The sequence below is a fragment of the Castor canadensis genome, chromosome 2, assembly GCF_047511655.1.
Source record: "Castor canadensis chromosome 2, mCasCan1.hap1v2, whole genome shotgun sequence".
Classification (NCBI taxonomy): domain Eukaryota; kingdom Metazoa; phylum Chordata; class Mammalia; order Rodentia; family Castoridae; genus Castor; species Castor canadensis.
In genome coordinates this window covers 88,626,366-88,648,521 of record NC_133387.1, presented here as the reverse complement: position 1 = coordinate 88,648,521, position 22,156 = coordinate 88,626,366, and the positions used below count along the sequence as shown (strand labels likewise).

General features: G+C 40.7%; 1 protein-coding gene and 1 pseudogene across 3 annotated transcripts in view; one reads left to right on the top strand and one right to left on the bottom strand.

Annotated features, from left to right (window-relative positions):
• The window catches only part of Scrn1 (secernin 1), a 53,169-nt gene that overhangs the window by 12,667 nt on the left and 18,346 nt on the right, over positions 1-22,156 (top strand). For all 3 annotated transcript variants that reach the window (XM_074065219.1, XM_074065221.1, XM_074065220.1), the window contains exons 2-3: positions 5,079-5,238; positions 14,832-15,013. In XM_074065219.1, the coding sequence (XP_073921320.1) occupies positions 5,080-5,238; positions 14,832-15,013 (341 nt within the window). In that variant the 5' untranslated portion in view covers position 5,079. The remainder of the gene's footprint in view (positions 1-5,078; positions 5,239-14,831; positions 15,014-22,156) is intronic.
• LOC141421199 (small nucleolar RNA U13) lies at positions 21,016-21,101 on the bottom strand (annotated as a pseudogene).

Below are 22,156 nucleotides of genomic sequence, written 5' to 3'. Positions count from 1 at the left end.
AATTGTGGTAAAATACACATAACATAAAACAGATCACCTTAGGTGTTTCTCTGTAAGGTATAATTCACATTGCTGTACAACCAATCTCCAGAAGCTTTTCATCTTGTGATGGAAACTCCCCCATTCCCTTCTATCTGAAAGCCCTTGACAACCCTCACTCTACTTTCCTTTTCTATATGGCTTTTTTGACTACTATAGATATATTATGTAGGTAATATCAGATAGTAGAGCTTGAGCATCCTTCATCCAAAAAATCTAAGCCTTTTGACACTGAAAGTGAAAACTTCCACATCTGACCTCGTGTAACAGGTCACAGTCAAAACACAGGAGAATTAAAAATACTGTACAAAATTATACTCAGACTATATGTACCTGAAACATAAGTGAATTATGTGCTTACACTTGAGTGTCTCCCTTCCCATATCTTTATTACACAATAATTCTAAAATCTGAGCATGTCTGAAATCTGAAACACTTCTGGTTCCAAGCATTTTGAATACAGGATACTCAACCTGTCTTTGTGTGTTTTGTGGCTTATTTCATTTAGCATAATGTTGACTGCTTAATTTTAAATTAATTAAAAAATCAGTTCTTCATTTGCACTAACCACATTTTGAGTATCCAATAGCCGGCTCTTCATTAGACAGCAAGATAAAGAATATTACAAACATCCTGGAAAGTTCTGTTGGACAGGAAACTGGTAGTCTATGCTGAGAACTGCCTGGAATTGGGGGTTGGGGAAAAAAATACCAGCTATTTTTTTCATTCTCTGCCTTCTTTTCTCCTTCATAAAAATGCCAACTGCTCAAATTTTCAACTTGCATCATTATCCTAACCTCCTGTGTTCGAATATTCCCTGTCCTCCAATAACATATAATGTTAAAAATAATTTCACTTGGAGAAATCATAGATATACAATATGGACTCCAGATAAATGCACTTTCCTTACAAATGACCTCTTAGGAAATGCCTGTCAGTTTCACCATTGATGGGAGTTAAATTAGAGTGTTTCATTAATTAGAGCTGTTAGTTTATTGCTAATCTGGCAAGAATCCTAATTGGCATTACCATAAAAGTAGCCTTATTCAGTAGGCCTATCCTTTAAGTCTATTACTTTTAGGAGCTTTTTTCTTGAGACCCACAGTCAGAGAGAAATGCAATTTCTCTATCCAGTACCTGTACATGTTTACATGTGTTGATATATGCACCTAATTTAGGGTTGCTTCTATCAACAGTTACCCTTACTCTGTGAGATGCACATATTCTTTTCTAAAAATTCTTTCTAAAAATTCTTTTTCCCCCAAAATGTGGTTCCACTCAATGGATTCCATAACTCACAAGAGGGCCCCAGGGCACAGTCAGGCCTGCACCATAACACTGCAGTCACCCCATCTTTTGTGGAATAGGAAGTGACATACCTACTGGATGGAAATGGCAGAGGTCTGGAGAAAAGTGAAGGTGTCAAAATTCCTTTAGGAGAGAGATTGAGAGAGAGAGAGAGAGAGAGAGAGAGAGAGAGAGAGAGAGAGAGAGAGAGAGAGGAATTGCTGACAAGTACACAAAGGATTTTCAGACAGAAAAAAAGGTCATGGTCATGGTGGGATTCAGATTATGAGATTCCCCCAGGAGAACTGGAATTGGCATTGGGTTTCACCCTTAGCTTCTGGAGAAAAGAGTTTATTTCAACAAGTCAGCTGGTGAGCTCAGCAGCTCAGGGCACTTCTGAAAGTGCCCTGCCTCCTCTTTGCTAATTCAGTTTTTATGGCAGATAGCACACATTTTGTCACTAGAATAAGAGGATTTCACAAATAAGTACTTTGGGATTATCAGGAGTCTTAATATGGAAATCTTCATTTCTGGATTTCTGCCCCACCCAATAGAGTTATTACTAGCTACATGTGGCTGCCTAAAGTGTAAATTAATAAATGTTTTGAATAAGACTGAAAAGTGAGTTCCTTAACCATATGAAACACACTTCAACAGCTGCATGAGGTTAGTGGCTGCCGTGTTGGAGAGTGAAGATGGGACATTTCAGTCACCATAAAGAGTTCTTTTGTAGAGCCCTGATCCAAACAGTAGAAGGGAGCCCTGGTGAATGTATAGAAGGACTCAGGCAAAATAAATGCTGTTAGCTTGGCTAGTTTGCTTTTGGTTGTGGTGTAGTTTGATCTAGCTTCTTCTTCTTCTTCTTTTTTTTTTTAATACGCACTGAAATTCCACTCCTTTCCGGCGTTCCCAGTCATTCACAAAATTTAGAGAAAAAGAAAAAATCAGTCTCCCTTGGTCTCTAGCCCTCTGTGCTTCTGTTGGTTATATCTTTGTCATGGTCAAGGGATGACATTGACTTACTGACAAAGCAGATGCCCTGACTGAAGAATAGGGGCTTGACAAAAACTCTTTGGGTTTTTTTTATTTTCTACAGGTACTTCTTGTAGGTGTAAGACCTGTGTTTGAAGCAGTGTGAGCATAGAAGTAGCAATATGATTGCCTACAGAGATATTTCTAACCACAAAATATTGCTGACTAATTTGACAACTTGCTGTAGGTATGAATGAGGCAAGTCAATTTTGATTGATAGCAGAAATTTGAGATGTTGCCCTATTTTAACAGTCAAAACCCAAAGTATCTTCTACTTATGTAGCTTCCAAAGTTTGCAAAAACAGCTGAAGAAGTATATTACTTACAAGCAACAAATGACATGATTTTATTTAGCAAGCTCATCAATTGTATGTATATGTAAAATCCTATGTGTTTGATAAGCTTGGGACTCAAATTCCAGAGTGATAGAAAAAGAGTTTGTGGTGCTGTCAAAGAGGAGCTGAGGAGAAAGGAAGTGGAACAACTCATCAGCATTTTCATCTTCGCTCTTCTTTGAATATTCATGTTTTAAGGGTTTAGAATGTGATGAGGAGAATACAGACTGAAGCAGGAACATATCCTAGAGAAGGAGGAGAGGCTGAGGGAAAATGTTGGAGAGAGCACTCACGCATAATTCACGTAGACCAACAACAGTGATCTGTGCAATGCAGCAAATCAAGTGAACAACAATGCAAAGTTGTATTAGAGCATAAGCATAAGGGTATAATAAATGTACAATAGCAAATAAAAGAGTGGATGGAGACACATTAAAATAAGCATTGTGCCTGCCCTTATGATGAAAAGAATGTACATTTTGGAACAAAGTGGATGTGATTGCAAGCTGACCAAATGACAGAGTCCTTTATGGAAATCTTCCTGAAGGGACGCAGTTTTGCATCAGATCCTGAGGATTATGCAAAAAGACTAAGGGAAGGGCATTCCAGTCAAGTGCAGGGGCATGGTGGTGAGAAAAGAGGGTTGGAGAGAATCAACTTCAGTTGTAGAATATTAGGAAACACAAAAAAGAGCACTTGTCTATTATTTATTGAAAATCTATTCTGCATATGGTGTTGTATAGACTGGGTCTACAATGGTATGCAGAAAAGGCATGGTTCTTGCTCTCATATTGCTTTGTCTTTGAGGGGAGAAACGGAATTTATTTTGGGTGGTACTGGGATTTGAACTCAGGGCCCCATGCTTGCTTGGCAGTCACTCTACTGCTTGAGGCACACTTCCAGCCCTGTTTTGTGTTGGGCATTTTGAGATAGAGTCTTGTGAACTACCTGCTAGGCTGGTTTTGAGCTGTGATCCTCCTGATCTCTGCTTCCTGAGTAGCTAAGATTACAGGTATGTGCCATGGGTGCCCAGTGAGAAACTGAGTACTGATTGCTGATAATAACATAATTTCACAAATATTTCATATTGCGAAAATTGTTACCATAAAGGAAAAAACAGGATTCTATAAGAGTGTATAGTATAGTGACATAAATTAGAGTGACCTTTAAACTGGTACGCAAAGCTGCAGGAGTTAAGGAGGCAAATTGTTTTAGTGTAGGGAACAGGGAAGGGAATGCTCAGGAAAAAGGATGGAGAATGTGTAAAAGCCCTGGGGGGTATTGGAGGAACCAGTAAAAGTCCCCTGGGGTGGAGTTGTGGGAGCACAAGGGTGAGTGAATGGCGGAGCTGGCTCTGAAACAGGGAACCTTGGGAAGGTACTCAATTTTGGAAAGATCTGCTTCGGATATCAGGGAGAAAGTGGTCTATATGGGTCAGAGGCTCAAGTTGAGAACTGAACTGAAATTAAATGTGTAGGTCATTGGCACAAAATTGACAAGAGAAGCACTGAGCGTGCATGTATTTCCCTGGGGGTGGGGAGGGGAAGACCATTAGAAGAAGAAAGAAGGATCTAGCAGGAAAGATGAGCAATGGCCACTTAGAAGAGATTGAGCCAGCCCAGGAGTCAATAGGGAGGTGGGAAGAAAACCAAAAGATGAAAATAACTTTTTAGAAAAGGGGTCTGGTATTTTTCAGTTTATCTTTAGACCTATTTTCTTATCCCACCGTGAAATCTGTCAGGCAGAGGCCGTGCAGCTCTAGGTCTCTGTGTAATGCACTGCTATAAAATCATCAGCCCTCTGTATCTATAGATTCCATATCTGTGGATTCAACTAACTGCACATTTGGCCAGGGTAGGGATGACTTACATCTGCACTAAACACGTACAGATTTTTTTCTTGTCATTATTCCCTGAACAATACAGTCTGTGAACTATTTACATCGTATTAGGTATTACAAATAATCTAGTGATGATTTAAAGCATACAAGAGGATATGCATAGGTTATATGCAAATATGATGTCTTTTTATACATGAGCACCTGTGGATTTTGGTATCTACAAGGGATCCTAGAACCAATCTCCTGCAAATACCAAGGGGTATCTGAGTATTTATTTATTTGTGTGACAGATTGTGTGTGTGTGTGTGTGTGTGGTGTGTGTTCTGCCTGGAATAATAACCTACTTTCCTTTTTTCCGTGGCTCTGTAATTCTACCTACCTCATGCACCCCACCTTCGTTTGCCAACTGGGATCACTTCATGAGCTAACTGCGCACAGTTCCATAGTAAAACTCCTTTAACTGGTAAAAAGTGTTTGAAGCTCTTGCAGTTGGAATGTCCCATGTCAAGCCTGCTGCCATTCTCTCACGGCCATTCTCTTTTCAGGATGGCTGGAGCGCCTCCAAGTTACTGTTTTGTGGCCTTCCCGCCACGTGCTAAGGATGGTCTAGTGGTATTCGGGAAGAATTCAGCCCGGCCCAGAGATGAGGTGCAGGAGGTCGTGTATTTCCCGGCGGCTGATCATGAACCTGAGAGCAAGGTTGAGGTGAGTCTTGCATTGCAGCACCTCCACTCACTAGCACCTCCTTTCTCTGGCTTTGACCCCCAGCCATCCGACTTCTCCCTTGGAAGCTGGATCCTCTGTAGATTGTTGACACCCATTTCCACTCAGTTGTGCTCATAGCCTCAAAAACAAGGACAAGTGGAGAAATCTCATCCACTATTGTCCTTGTTTTATAATTAAGTAAAATATTTCCTGGGTTCCAAAGTCAAACAAGATAGATTCATTACAGTCTAACTTCTACACTTGTTTCCTTTACTCCATTTTCTCTTTCCCCTACTGATAACCATGCTTTGGAGGATTTTTGCTTTTACTTCCATTTAAATGTTTACATATATTGCAATAAATTATACCCACAGGCCCAGTTCTTACTAAGATTAGTAGTGGTGTGTTTTATATATTTTTCTCCACTTTCTTTTTCAGCTGAATTTGTATTTTAGGATTAGGGTGTACAGCATATACTGTATATTCTTAATATGTTCTTCCTTGGATAGTATTCCCTTCTATGGATGTATCACAGTTTAATCAGCCCCATAATGCTGCTGGACATTTGGGTTTTTTTCCCTAATCTTTTGCTATTTTAGGTAGTACTGAAGTGAATAATAGCCTTGTGTTTCTATCACAGACTCTGGTCTTGTTTTATGTATGCTATCATGTTAAAAAATTGTCCATCAACTCCTACTTTGAGTGCTTTAGAATTACCATTTTTTTGTTAGTACTTCGTGGGTAGATGCTTGGAAATGAACTTGCTGAGTCATCGGTAAATAAATATATAATTTTGTTAAACATTGCCCAATTTTCTCCCACAGGTGATTTACCATTTTGCATTCTCCCCAGCAATGTGAGACAATGTCTGTTTCTCCATATTATTAGAGTCAGACTTTCATGATAGCTATCTTATGTTAATTTTATATTCTGCTACTTTACCAAATTCTTTTATTGGTTGTGTTAGCTTTTATTATTGATTTGATTCTCTTGGGCTTTCCAGGTGTACTGCTATATTACCTACAAATAAGGATACTTTGATTCTTCTTACATCTCTTATTATTTTCTTTTCTGATTGCTTTGGCTTGTATCTTGGATGCAATGGAGATAGTGAGTATCTTTGTCCTTGTGACTGACCTGAGTGGGGCTCCTGTTAGTGCCTCCACATTAAGTAAGATGCCAGTTTTGGGAGTGACATTTATGTAGTTTTATCATATTAAAAATTCTATATGAATTCTTATTTTGAGTGTTTTAAAAAAACATTAACTCAGGAACAGATATTAAATTTTATTGACAATCTTTTCATCGATTATGGAAATAATCACCTAATTTTTTCTTTCTGTTTATTTGAGAAATTGGGCCATGTTTGCATTCATGGACTAAACTCGATTATAGTATATGTATTTAAGTGTGTGTGTGTGTGTGTGTGTGTGTGTTTCCATGTGTTTAAGTGTTAGTTATTTGTTACAGGATGAAGAATTTGAAGAAAAACATTGGGGTTAGTAAATGAACAAGGTCTTTCCACTCTTCTGCTCTTTAGCATTCTATGGTTTATAAAATAAACAAATTGTTCCGGTTGTCATGCTTAGTTTAAATGAATATTTAACAGTATGTACAGTGGTTTATTTTCTTCTTTGAATGTTAAATCATGGGTTTTATTTTAATTTTTCAGAAGCACAAGTTGTCATCAAAGAGTAGCAGGACCCCATGAGGAGCATCTTATTTTATGTGAATGTGACAAAGGCACTGAAGCGAGCAAGCAGAGTTTAGTGTGACTTGGCGTGCGGTCTGTGGATGGCATGGTGGAACACTGTCTCCCACAGGACTTTCACCAGAACTGCTTGCCTGTTGAGTTGTGTGGTGAACTTCACTGGCATTTTCTTTTCATGAAGAGTGTGAGGTTCTCTGGCAAGCATGTTTGGTTTCAATGAGTATTCATCAACACAATTATATCCAGGTCATTTGGGTCTGAATGTTTGTCTCCTTTCCAGGAACAGGGTAGACTTTGTATGGATGAAACTCACTGCCTTGAGCTGTTGCTGACCTTCCCTGTCTGCCTTCCCTGACTCTTTCTACCCTTTCCCCCCACCCCGATCCCCAGAGACATACAAACTTGATTTTCACATGGGCATACTGTAGTTCACAAAGGTGGCCGCACCAAATCCCAATCTGTACTCCTTACACTGTGAAAAGCATTCCTCCCAGGAGGAGGGAAAGGTGGGGGTCTATGTTCTTCACCCTGATCATGAACCTTGGTGAGAGTTTCTGATTGCTCTGACAGGTAGAATATGTGAAAGCGACACTGAGTGACTTCCAGGGCTGGGTCAAAGCCTCTGTCCATCTGTCTGTCTCTATCTGGATCTAAGAACCCAGCCATCTGTCATGTTGGGAGGAATCCAATCTAGTCCATATGTAGAGATCACAGGGATGGACCCATATGGGGAAGAACTTCAGTCAACAGCTAGTGTCAACTGCCAGATATGTGAATGAAAGACCTTCCGGGTGATTCCAGCCATGAGACATTGGACTGGGGCTCACCATACCTGCTCTTCACCACTCACTACTTGACCCCTCAGATCCATGAGCATAATAAATGGTTACATTATATCACTAAATTTTGGGGTAATTTGCTACATCAGACATAAGCTATTTATAAACATGTCTGAAATAGGTTATTTTAGAAAAGTTTGTTTTCTTTCCTGGGGACAGGCTAAATAACTCCTAGTATTTTACTCCCATGGTTATAATCATTTTAGGAAACAGACTAGGTTCTTTTTACTGCTTAACCTGTGGTAGGTTATTACTAAAGTATGCTGTGGGTTAAAGCATGCCTCTCGCATAAACAGGTATAGTTAGATAATATCCAATAGTTACTGTCTAGGGCAGCCCTGACCTCTTTTCCAAGTCCCATACTGTGTTTTGAGCTGCCTCAAAACATGCATATTAGTCAGGTTAAAAAAAAAAAAACCTCCCAGGTCAAAAACCAAATTCATTTTCTTCGTCTCTTTTGTCCCTGCTGCTCTAATAGCACCACTGTCTTTCACAAGGTTTACAGTAGAAACCAGGAGGAAACATTGGCCTTTACCTTTCCACATCCTTGGTTGCACCTGAGCAGCTGTCACTGAGTTCTGTTGTATAGGGATCATGGGGAGAGATGGACCTACAAGCCAATTACTATCATGTAACTTTCATAAAAACACTCTTTATTCTGCAGTTTTGTTTTGTTTTGTAAACTCTGAGAAGTGAGAACATCCTCTAAAAATCATCTATTCTTTATCCATTTCATTGTTTTAGACACATGTATCCCAGGGTTTCCTTAGAAACCTCATACTCTAATGTTGAGGCCCCAGGAACTAATTTTCTGTGCAAAAAGTCATCCTGATTACTCACGCATCTGCCGACCCTTCCAGCTGATTCATCCTTCCAGGAGGTCTTCCCTTCCATTTTCTACTTGCCTACTCTTCATCATCCAGTCAGTCAACCCCATCCATTCATCATCTACCATGGTCAGGTTCACTTTGCTTGGAACTCGAATAGTAAGAAATAAGATCCTCCAGTTCAAAGTTGCTCAGTTTCTAAAATTATACTGCATGCTTTTGTTTAGGTGACAATTGGCAGATTAGAACATCTTAATTTTATATTTTTCAGTTTTTCCCAGGTAGAGTGGGTTTTTAATGACTTCTCTTTGGGTTGCATCATAGGATGATAAACATGTATCTGTTTTTGATTCCCCTCTGTCCTCTCTGAACCACTGATCATCACACAGCTCATCTCTACTTCACTCCAAGAACAACTTCTCCTTTGGGAAGGGAGGGGTTGAGGAAGCAGATGAATAACTTCCTGAATTGTGGTGTAGTGTGCTGTGTGTGTGTGTGTGTGTGTGTGTGTGTGTGCATGCGTATCCGAGGATGGTATAGTTCTTTGAGATAGTTGAGTCTTCTATTTAAGAAACCATTGAACCATTACAATAAAGTTCCAGAAAACCAATGCATTTCAGCTAAAGTGTACCTTATTTACACATGGTGACAAAGAAGCTAATTATACCACAGTTTAAGGAGACAGAACACTTGATAGCAAAGTTGGATTTGACACATAATACTTCCTGAAATAGCCTGTTATTGTTTGGTAATAAGTCTCATTTCCATTTATTTGCCTCCTTAATGGTTTCCTTTGTTTGAAAGTAAATTTTGATTTTGTGTATTTTCCACTACAGGAAGTGCTGTATGAACTCAGTATTCTCAATGAAGTTATATAACTGTCATGATTTGGGGCAGGCTTTGGTACATTGTTTCTCTTTTCTTCACCAATGAAAATATTTATGAGAAGAATAGAAAATTAACAGTTAGTGATGGCTTGGTGGCATTGTTAGAAAAGTTGTCCAAATGGAGGCCACATATGTGATGTGTGGTCTTGTCACTGGATTTGGGTCACAGAGTTCAGAGGCCAGAAAGATCTTTATCTCATTGAAGAATGAATTCAAGGATGGACACAAAGGAGACTTAAGCAGGTTCATGAATACAAAGCAAAGCAAAAGGGTACTCTACACAGAAGGAGAGGCAGTCTCAAAGAGAGTGCTGTGGTGAAGTTCCCAAGACCTCAAGGCCTCTGCAGACATGGGGATGGTCAGTCCTGGAAAACTGGGTTAATGTTTCTTTAACTTCTGGAGATTGGGCTATGTGTCATTAACTCTTCCCACACTTCAGGCGGGAGAGTTCATGGCCTTGGATGGTCAGACTGGGGCTGTCATTTTCCATGGGCTGTGTGCTCAGCAAGTCCCTGCTGTATGTCATGAGTCATTGTGTTAACATTAGTGGGCCAGAGTGTAATTGTTTATCAACATCCAAGCCATGGTTCTCAGTCATCAGGTTTCCTAACTCCTGTATCATCAGTGTGTGGGGAGGGAGGTTGGGGGTGGGGGCTGATTTTAATTCTCAATGTTATTTCTTACAATGGGAAAGCACAAGTCATTCTGCAGAATTGAGCGCTCTGGCCCCCTGGCCACTGGGCAAACTTTCTGTTGTCCTTCCTGTCTGTCTTTCCTTTCTCTTCTCTGCACTGGGATCAGGGGCTGTGTGGAGTGAGAAGTATCACCTTGATTTCCAAGATAGCATTACTTAGCAGAGGGCTTCCTTCCAGCATGTCTTTCTTCCTAACCCATTTTTGAGGCCAGCCTTGGCATTGCCCATCCCAAAGACCTCTTAAAGCTTCAGGGAAATACCAGACAGTTCTTCTGAATTATGGTTCAGGGTACTGCCTCCTGACTTCAATGCCTTCTTTAGTCTCTCTTTAGACTCATAGGAACCTTAAGGACACGTGTTTTTCACAAACCAATTCAAATAGCAGGCATACATTGGAGTAAAAAATAAATAAATAAACAAGCAAAAAGAAAAAAAGCCATAGTGATTATGAGCAATGCTGCTTTAGAGTTGCAAATTTCTCCAAGTAAAGCTGTTTCTCTAAAGCATCCCATTTTCCCTGCCTGTTCTCCCCCACCCTAGGAGTTTGGCTGACTCATCATTGTATCCCACAATGGTTTTTGTGGTGGTGCCAGGCCTGTGTTCACCATCTGAGTACAGTAGGAAAGGCACAATGGTTGCATTTCATGAATTGAAATGCCTATTGTGTGAGTGTCTGTTCCCCTTTCAGTGGTGACATCCAGAAATAGTGTGCGTTGGAACATTGGTGGTGTAGGCGTCAGCATGAAGCTGATCTTGCTTTTCATTTTTGACCCAATCTCACAAGACAATAAAGGGCTCACTCTGCAGAATAATCGTTTTTGCTTTTGTCTGTAGGGCCTTTTCAAAGCTCATATTTTCTACCCTCAACATGGCAGGTGTCCCCTGCAGACACCTGAAAGAGTGGAAGCCCATGACAGGCAATTCCTTTAAAACTCCATGATTCACATTAGGGAGTGTTGACCTTCAGAAGTTGCCCCACTGCCCCCACTCCCTGCTCCAGAAGTCACACTTGCTGACATGTGTTTTATGAAAGGCCATGGGGCAGCAAGAGAAATTGCTCATCTCTTTTCACAGTTCACTGGCACAACTTAATAACTGAAACTGAGACCAGACCACCTCCGAAAGGACCCATCTAAGTGGTGAACACTTTCTTTTTTTCTTTTTTAATAGACTTTTAGCTAGCAAGTTTGACATGGGGCACTAAATTGTTTTTTGCTCACTGAAAGAAGATTTCAGTTGCTTTCTGGATGTTATTACCCTGGCAAAATCTTTGCTATCTCAAATGCCACTTCTTGCCCAGGTGGGTGAATTTTATTTAGAAAAAAATGACTGCCTGTGGAGTTCATGTTCTAGATGGCTGCCTTTATAAAGTTTATCTAATTGCATATGGTGTACATTTGCTTTGTGAGAATTGCTTCCAATCGGGGCCTTTAAATAACCAATTCACAGGAGACTGGTGTGTTTTTCCTTTCCTACCCTGCCCCCAATCCCAGAGGTAGCTGTGATTAGCTAGATTTAAAACACAATGGAGTGGGGCTTGAATAGCTGTCACAGAAGGGCCCTTGTTATACCCAGGCTCCTCTGGGCTGAGACTAAGAGGCCACAAGGGGCATGTGTTACAAGCCTCTGTAAGGCTCCAGTGATTTTTTTTTGGCACTTTGGCTTTCAGGCTGGTGCTTAGGAGGGGCTGATTGGGCCCATCTGGCTACTTGGGGATCCCGTTCCTTCCTCATCATTCTAAATTTGGCCTGAAAAATGTCAGATTGGCTGCATATATTTTGAACTCTCACAAGGACCATCTGGTCTTTTTGATTCAATGTGTAGCATGTTTACCAGTCAGTACTTCTTGAGCCTTTGTGGTTCTGTCATCACAGTAGGTCCCCTCAGAGGCATAGCAGGAACCTCCCTGAACCATGAACACATGGGGACATCCCCACTCTTCTTTTCTCAGGCTCTTAGCTCTGTATGGAACACATTGATATCTGACCCATTTTTAAAGATCTATTCAAATGTTATTCATTTGACAAAGGCTCTGGCCACTTAGATGTGTTCCCTCTTTCCTTTGAATCTTTATTATGCTCCCTTAGACCTTTGTAATCCACCCATTCATCCATCCATCCAAAAAAAGTTTATTGATGCCTGCTCTGTACCAACCTAGGGATATATCAGAGAAGTAAACAACAAAGCCCTTTCCCTTCCCTCATGGAACTTACATTCTAGCTCGGGGAGATGGTATACATGAACAGTGCGTGTAATAAGTAGATCAGTTATGTAGCATTTTAGAAGAGGATAAATGGAATGGGATGGGAACCAAGATAGAGTTGATTAGAAAGAAGGACACTTACCTCAATCACTTACTGAAATCACTGTGACAAGTACAGTAATTTGTGTGTGTTTCTTCTCAGCCAGGATAGGGACTGACCATCCTCATTGTGCCAGCAGCTTGGCACAAAATGCCTTGAATGTAGTGAGTGCTTAATAAGTAATTGGCAAAATGGAATTGAATGCATAAAAATGAATCAGAGGACAAATCAATAAAATGATTAAGTGTTTTTATTTTTTCCCCACCTTAAAAAAAACATGATGATAAATCTACACGTGAGAAGCTGAGATTCCTTCCCTACTTACTCTATTCTTCTCAAGACAAAATTTGTCACTCATGCTCAGTAGGGTCAAGGGTTTTAAAAAGTCGTGGTCAATGTCTGTGTTAGTCAGCTTTTCATTACTATAAAAACTACTTCAGAGAATTAGTTTATATACAGAAAAGATTTCTTTTGGCCCATAGTTTTGGAGCTTCTAGTCCTTGGCTGCTTGGACACATTGCTTTGAGCCTGTGTTGAGGTGGCATGTCATGGCAGAAGTGTGTCTCAGGGGCAAAATGCTTACTTCAAGAGCCAGGGAGCAAAGGAGAAAGAAGCCAGAGAGCAACCCCCAATTTATTAAAGGGTTCATTACCTCCCAATAGCACCCCTTGGAGACTACACCTTTAATACATGGGCCTTTGGGGGACATTCAACATCCAAACCACAGCGATAACTGAACCTTTTTTTTTTTTTTAGACACAAAAGAGTGCAGTTTTGATGGGAAGTTCAATTTAATTGAGGAAAGCAAGAAAGTTTAGTTGTGATCACTGTGTTGGCCAGCTTTTTGCTCTACAAAACCATTTTTTAAAATAAATTATTTTTTGGTAACTAGGTAGGGGAAACCATTTCAAGAGTTTGTTTTATTATTAAAAAAGCCTCAAGGATTTATTGGCAACCTCTGGACTTAATTAGCTTTCCATTTACGAGTATGTATGAAAAGGAGTGACATTATCCCAATGCGAACAATTCCTGACACAAACTATGCAGACAGAAGTCACTGACCAAGGAGTATGTGAGCTACCTAAGGGTTAGAGATTCCAGGAAATCAATACAGATAAATGTCTGGGCTACATTCAGTTCATATTGGTATGATGAATTTAAAAAAATTAGCTCTGTCTACAGTGTATCCAGTGCTTTCAGCTGCCCAATTTGAAATGCAAATGGAGCTGCAGCTAGCCCAGCAGCTCTGTGTAGTTTGAGGCCCTGAATTCCACACTGCATCCACCGTACAAAGAGTGTCACATAGGCTCATAGAATGACAGAGTCATGAGGCTCCTTGGATAACCTAATGCCCCAGCCCATTCCTTTCAAGGGCCATGAGGAAAGGGGAAGGAAGAAAGAGTAGGTAAGGATTTGAGTGACTGTCCCTATCATCTCACCTTTCTTCCTCCTTTTGCTACAACTTACTTTGACCAGATTTTGTGTGTGTGTGTGTGTTTATGCTTCTGTGTAAGAGTCTGAACGGAGGAAAGTTTCTGAGGTTAAAAATACTTTTGAAGAAACACTTTGATCTAAATTAGCTCCCTCGTTTTCCAGGTAAAGAAATAGCAACCTGGGGAAGGTAAGTCATACAATCTTAACTACAGTTCTGACAACAGTTAGAAATAGACTTCTCTGAGATGGCTTCCTTATTGCCTACCTCAGTGACTTAGTGTGAATAGCACATGGGACAGACAGGAAAGCACAGTGTATAAGAGCATGTACATTATAATGCGGTAGATCAGTGTCAATATTATTATCATCCCCCCTCCTTTTTTTTTAAACCACTATTGCAATCATGTCAACTGTCAGGATGTGTTCCAGAAAGTCCTGGGATCAATGTAGGGGACTCAGGAGACCTCCGTTTTTCAGACAGTACATCCCCACCTGTTCTCTAGTTTCTGTCAGGCTTCTGGTAGCTAGAAGCACTGTTCACTTATAGCTAGAGCTCTGTTGAAAACCACTGATCTAGCAAGATTTTGCAAACAAGAATAAATAGCTGTTTGTTTGAAATGCTGGTGTCCATTTGTGTCCATGGAGATGGCCAGACATAAATGTTCAGGGCAGTGATTGGCTGAATACCTGGTTGGAGATGTTCACATATATGGAAGTGCTATGAATAGGTTGGCTTGAACCAAATAAATTGAAACTCACCGTGGAAACCATTCCCAAAGCATTTTGTTTTTGACTCCGTTTATAACTGACGTGATGGTCTAATATTAAATACCAAAGTGGGAACTAAGTGGTACCTGACAGATGATGGTGCTTCTTTTTTCTTGTCTTCCTTTTTTAGTGCACTTACATTTCTATCGACCAAGTTCCAAGGACTCATGCCATAGTGATAAGCAGACCTGCTTGGCTTTGGGGAGCAGAAATGGGAGCCAACGAACATGGAGTGTGCATAGCCAATGAAGCCATCAATGCCAGAGAACCAGCTGCTGAGACAGAAGCCTTGCTGGGGATGGATCTGGTCAGGTACTGTATGGTGATTCTTTGGAACAACTGCCTAGAAGAGGTTGGGAATTGGAGCAGGACTTACTCACTCCTAAACCTCCTATTTTTATAGCACAGTCTTTCCAAAGATGATGTGTGCTTTTTTGGTAGAAACTTTGAGATGATAGGGAAAAAAGAATACACTACAATGGAACATTATTCAGCAATAAAAAGACTCAAGTATTGCAATAAACTACAACATGATGAACTTGAAAACATACAAAGTGGAAGAAGTCAGACATAAAAGTCCTATGTTGTATGAGTCTATTTATATCACATGTACAGAAGAGGCAGAAAGTAGATTAGTGGTCGCTTAGGGTTGGAGTGGTGGTGTGGGAATTGGGGTTTCTTTTTGGGGTGTTGACAAGGTCCTAAACTTAGATTGTAGTGATGATTGTACAACTTTGTGTGTAGACTAAAACTCACTGAACTACAGTTTAAATGGGTGAATTTTTTGGCATTTGAAACATACTATTATAAAAGAAAATATATGTAAAATGCATAAAATATAAAAGAAGAATGCAGATCACTTCCTTCTTTCCCTCTTTAAGTCTTGGTTTTCTTTTCTTACTTCCCCTCTCCCCCCAGCCACCATGTTCCAGAAGGAACCGAATGTAGAAGCTGGGCGGGTCTATTTTTTCACACATGTGTCACAAACACTGGGAACTGTGTGCCCAGCACACGAAGGGTAACCAACAACTAAGTTTTAAATGAATGACTAGAAGAGAGGATAAGATAGATAAAAATAGTCTTATGACATAGTGAAATGAAATGGAATCACACTGCAGATGAATGAAGATTGGGCTGTGAGCTGGTGATATTGGCTTTCAGAGTGGATACACCAAGTTACATCCCTTCTCTGAACCAAGGTTCCTCAGGTTTTCAATATGAGATTTAGATTGTATAGCCTCTGAAGAACCTCTCAAAGCTAACTTCATATGAAAAGAAATAGAGGTTTTGACATTAGTTTTCTAGGGGAAATTGTACTTTTAGACAGGGACCTCTGTGACTCATGGCTTCTGTCAACCAATGCATGGATGTGATGGGGACACCCTGTGGATAACATGGCCTTTATGCCTTGCTTACTCTTCCTTATTTTTCCTGATTCTTATGAACTTAGAGCAGCTTTCCTGAATTGGGAAAAAAGCAGAAAAAGCCTCATAGTGAAAACCAGTTTTCTCCTGATTAACAGAACAAAATGTGTAAATGTACTACACTTAAGCCATGCCCCTAGCCCTCTCCCAGTATTTTTTTTTTTGTAGCTCTGTATTTAATACAAATTCTGAAAATGAAGAATTAGTAATGAAAAGCATGACTTTTTAACCCTTCATTTATAACTTTGTGTTGTGAGTTATTATAGTTATTGTATGGGACTTACAGAAATAGAAAAATACAACCATCTTAAATTTCATTTCAAAGAGATTATGGACAAGAATGCTTTTCTCTTCCAAGTGTTGAGCTTATCGTTCCAAGATAATCAACCAGTAAAGCAAGAGGGGCTTCCTGACATACTCTTTGTGCTAGATTCTGTGGGCACATGCATAAGCTCAAGGTTTAGAAGAGATTTTTAGTCGAGTTGCAGGGAGAAGACAGAGTATTAAGCAATGCAAATTTTACAACAATAAGGTATTGTCTTAAAACAAGGAGATCTGGACTCAAGGAGATCTGAACTGTGATGTCACATGAATGGCCCACAGGAAACACTGCTGAATGTTCAGAGATTGTCACAGATGGGGCACATCTGGGATACTTTGAGGAGATGTATTTGACTTGGATCTGCAAGTCTGAAGGCTAGAGACAGAGGATATATTTGGCACATAATTGATGGTGTGATAGTTAGCAAGGTCTGGGATGATAACAGATGTCAGGAGTAGATGATAGGGTGACTGCTGGACCTGAGTCACTTAATTTTAACTCCTTCCCTGGCTAGCTATGAAAAGAACCCTGACACTGGTAGGTTCTATAGGTATGGCCACAGGTGTCTGCACAGGGAGCAGATCTTTGAATTCAGGGTGTGGTTCATTTGGTCTCAGCTTTGAGCTAATATGATCAGCCAAGACTAGTAGATTCTAAGGGCCATTTACTACCAACCAGGTCCTAAAAGTGAACCAGAAGGCCTATGGTATTAACTTCTAGGAAGCTCCAGGTAATATTGATACTTTGGCTCCACAACCCTGGCCTGAGTGGTTAGGGTATAGCACAGTGTTTCTCCAAGCATGGCTGGTGAACTAGCGCTGGCTAGGAACCTGGTAGAAATGCAAATACGTAGTCCCCACCCCACCCTACTGAATGAGGGTGGGTCCACGATCTGTTTTAACAAGAGGAGGGAGTACACACTAAAGGTGAGAAGTCACTGCTATAGAGGGAACTTCCCATGGGTTGACTGAATTTCTCAATTTGGGTCCCAGAATCTCCCTGGGTATTGCTACATAAGACACCACTGTTTGCTCTGTCCCTACCCCTCCTCCATGCTTGGCTATCAGCACTTTCCTGGACAACTTCTGGGAGAGTAGGCTATTTATACATTTTATACCCCACTTCAAGCGTCTGCTGTGGCTGTGGCTGAATACACTGGTTGCCCCTATGTACTCTGGTTCTTTGTGCTTTCCCTCTGCTTGTCAAGTGCAACCTCCTACATGAATGACATACACGAATGACAACAGCAATTCAGCAGGCGCTGAAATGAAGGCTCGATTTGTATGTGCTTCTTAGAGGCTTGTGGGAATGCAAGCATTAGGTAATACTGTTGTTGTAATTCACTTCTAGTTAGGTTGATGTGAAAAAGCTAAGCTTTGTCTGTTTTGTGCTTTTGTTTCTTTTTTACCTTTCCTTTGATTCACCAATCTCTGTGAGATTCTGATAACTAGCCCATTTCCCTCAAGGAAAAGGCATGTAAACACATACACACATTTTTGTACATTTCTTGAGGATGGTTGGTTCCAGGTATCAAGCAGTTACACAGGAACTGACATAAGGATGGGAATTTATTTTCTGGGTGTCAAGACATCTCTATGACTTTAGGTTTGTCTGTCCCAACATGATAGATTTCAAGATACCTAGGGCTTAACAAAGGGCTCTCCATCCCTGAAATTTAACCCTTTGCTTTTGAGCTGGTCCCAGCTGGCTCTAGCAGATCACTCACACTTGTTCAGTGTGCTGTGCCTCTTCCCTTTGTATAACTGCTTTCGTCTTTTCTTTGTCTTTACTGACTTTTGCTTCATCTGTGTTTAATGTTGCCACTAAAACCCAGTCAATCTCAGTATTTCAGAACATCTTATAATTCTGGCCACATCCCATCATCCTCTCAGCATGTTAAAACACACAAAAGTCCTTAAGAAGAAGCCAGGGTGAAAATACAGAAAGGCCCGCAGTTTGTAAGTTGTTAGTGAGTGTCAGAACTCACAGGTGACTGGAAAGGAGGCCCAGTTAGTACTTGCAGGAGGGGAGAACCCATATTCTATTCCCTGAACACTCTTGGAAAATGTGTTGTGTATATTGCTTCATCTGATGATCATAACAGCACAGTGATGTGCGTCTGTTCACTTATGTTTGGTAGATGGGGAAACTGGAGCTTAGGGAGACTAAAGGGCTTGCCCAAGTCCCCAGGCTAGAAGGTGGCTGAGTCTTGGATAACAGGGCTTGCCAACTTCAGGGGGTCCTTTCCTTCTACATTAGATCACTCTTTACTTCTCTCCAGGAGACAGGAAGCTCAGGACACAGAAGATACAGATGAGTCAAAAGGTGTCACACACCCTTCCCCTGTTAAAAGATGAAATGACAAAAAATTAATTTTAGGTTGAGTTGACATTTATTCTTGATGTATGAATCAGGGAAGCCTTCGTTCTCCAAAATAGAAAAAGAGCTCCCACCAGGCAAAAGCAGAACACTGAGTTTACCAAAGTGCAAACGAGGCAACAGAAGAGTTGAAAAAAAAAAATGGATTGGTTAACATCAAGTTACTTCAGGTTACTTTTCTGTAAGGGTTTAAGCAGAAGGGACTTATGCTAACTCAGGTACAATGGAATCTATTGTTTCATTAAAAATAATCTATTTTGGGCTCTCTTTGCTTCCTTAAAGCTTCAGTTTGATTATGGAGCATTTAGCATGAATGATTCCATTTTGGTTTGGGCTGGTTTGTTGAGGCTGAGAACAGGAGCTAAATAACAAATGTTCGTAATTTTAACACCTTAAACATTAATACCCCAGCCCTTAGTGTCCACTAATCACTTTACTTAGTCTGTTTGGACTGCTATTACAAACACACCATAGGCTGGAGATTCTATATAACAAATATTTGTTTCTTGGCTCTGGAGGCTGGGAAGATCACCATGCCAGCAGATCAGTATCTGGTGGGGACCCTCTTCCTGGCTTGTAGATGGCCATCTGCTTTTTGTGACCTTACATGTCTCTTTTCTAAGGGTCCTAATCCCATCATGAGGGCTCTACTTATGACCTAATCATCTCCCAAAGGCTCTGGTCTAAATATCACCACATTGAGAATTAGGCTTCAACACATAATTGCAACAGGGCACATAAATTTGGTTCATAGCATTACATTCCTGCTTCCAGCTCTCTGGCTAAAGACTGGGAATCTCCCAGTGTCCAAAAGGCCACAAGGACCTTGTAGAGTCGTCGGTAGTGGGAAGGAGGAAAGATAATTTGCTGAGGAGTCCTGTAAGAACATTAAGCCTCTCCCTTAAGGATAGCAATGATAATATCCACAATAAATCTACTTCTCATTTACTTTAACTTCTTTGGGATACAAAGGGAGGGGGTCCCCTTAATTTATGGAGGCACAGATAATTGAAAAGACCAGCAAGCAGAGTTCCTAAAAAAAGTGCAGATGTTTCTCTCTTCCTCAGATTGATGTGCTGACCTTTCAGGAATAGTCAAGGTGAGCTTGACATACCAGTGAGAAGGTCATGGATCCCAAATAAAATGAAAAATTGAATTCAGGAGCATGTAATTTTCATGCTCCTGGAAAACCTGGACAAAGCCCAGACTTAGGAAGGATTTGAATTGCACTGGAGGGCGTTGTCTGAGTGAAACCGTAATCTTGGTCTATTCAGTTTCTTCACTTTTCCTGTCCTAGTCCTGCCCAGGCTCAGATGTAGCAACCAAAGTGAAAGTAGGCATCAGGGCCAGAAAAGTGCTCCTCTCATTTGTAATCACAGAAATCTACCCCAACTAGAAGGTAAAACAGGTAGGAATGGCTTTAAAATAGGCCCCCAGACTTTGAGTGACATGCGTCCCTGAGGGGATCACCACAGGCCTAGTATCCCCTCCATACTTGGTGATATGAGATTTGTCTACACCTCTCAGTCTTTGGTGGAGAGTGTATAGTCCCAGTGTTCTTCCTCGCTCTGGAACTCTGGAGTGGGCTGTCCAGTCCTCATGCATGACAAGGAGCCCAGGTGGGAGGGAATGGTCATATAGGTCAATGGAGTGTCTTTTACCACAGTTATGGTCTGAGATAGTGGGTAAAATCAGAATTATGTCTGTAGGTGGGTACTGGGGTCCTGCTGTGCATAGGGGAGTCCAAGTCAGGGTGGAGGGCAAATGCTGGGATTGGGATCTCATGGTTTGTGAACAGGCAAAACTTCAGAAGAGTGCACTGTGAACTGCAAAAGAGAGGTTCTAATCCTCAAAGATGGGGCTGTTACACGTGGCTAGGTATTCACAAGTCTTGGCATATGTTTGCATGGATCGATTTGGGACCCTGGGAAGGCCTTGGGGGCGGGGATGTGCCTAGAATGTGTATAAGAAGCATTGTGCCAGAGGCCTGAGGGACCCTGAGAAGGAGGAAGGTGGCCTTCTAGGGTGCACAACTCCTCATTCCAAGAGGTCTTGTAGCATATTTGTTTGCTATGGATCCTTGAGATAAGTGGAGTACTTCCTGGTGCTACTTCACTTGCTGGTGCTACTTCTCTTAGGAGAAGACAGCTTTGATAAGGGAAAAATGCAACCTTCATTTTTTTTTTAAATGTCTGATGGATAACATACCAAAGTTATAATAAGGTTTGAGGGAGTGTGAAAACCCAATCATAACGCTTATGAACCACAAAAGGATCAAGTTATTCTTTTATCACTCTCAAAGGCTTAAGGTTCAGTTTTGTAAATCACAGCTTTGTAACCAAGTCTTCCTAAATAAGCTTAAACTGAGAAATGTCAAATGGATTGGTTTATAATGATCTGACTATGAAAATAAGCCTATTACAAGAATCAGTCCATAGCTTATAGTTGTATTATCTTTTCTTTCCCATGACAGCATAGTGGAATGTCCCTCAGGAAACATTAAACTGGGTGACTTTTAATAGCTATCACTTCTCAAGTTGAAAATTCATCAAGAACTGACTCATATCACCATTTCAGTAGCTCTATTGCCCATGTTCTAAGACTCTTGAGTTCCTGCTAGCAGGATTACAGTCTGACAGAATGACTGGATAAATGAACTGAGTACATCTCATGGGCCAGCCGCTGCCAAATTAGCCCAAGATGGAGGTGGTATTGTTTCCACTTTGCCAATAAGAGGATAAGGAGTTGGAAAGATCACATTACTTGAGGTCTGCCAGTAATAGGGGCCAGAGCTAGAAGCTAGGTCCCTTTATCTCTGAATCATGCATTTCTCTGCCATAGTGTTTTACCTCCTGAAATTGACTCATCATGTACTTGGTTGCAGACACTAGTGCTGTGTGTTTTCACATTCATTATCTCTTAAAACTCATCCACAGAGCAACCCAACGACATAAGCACTCATTCTATAGATGGTATAAAGCTGAAGTTCAAATATATTATTTGAACTGCCCAAGGTTATAACCAAGGGCAGTATCTGTACTGTTTTTAAAAGGTTTATTAATTGGTAGGACCACGGGGAGATGGACGCCTCACTTTGGAAGGAATATGTGTTCTTTTGATAAGTGAAGCTGCAAACCACACCAATAAGTAGATGTCAGCTGATGGGTGGAGGGAAATATGTAGAAAAAGGATTGATCATGTCCTAACGAGCAGCCCATTCCTAATGAGATCTAAGGACAAATTATATGCACAGAGGACATTGGCTGGCAATCAGACATTTTTATTTCTACGTGTCTTTGTCCACTTGGGCTTCTAGAACAAAATACCATA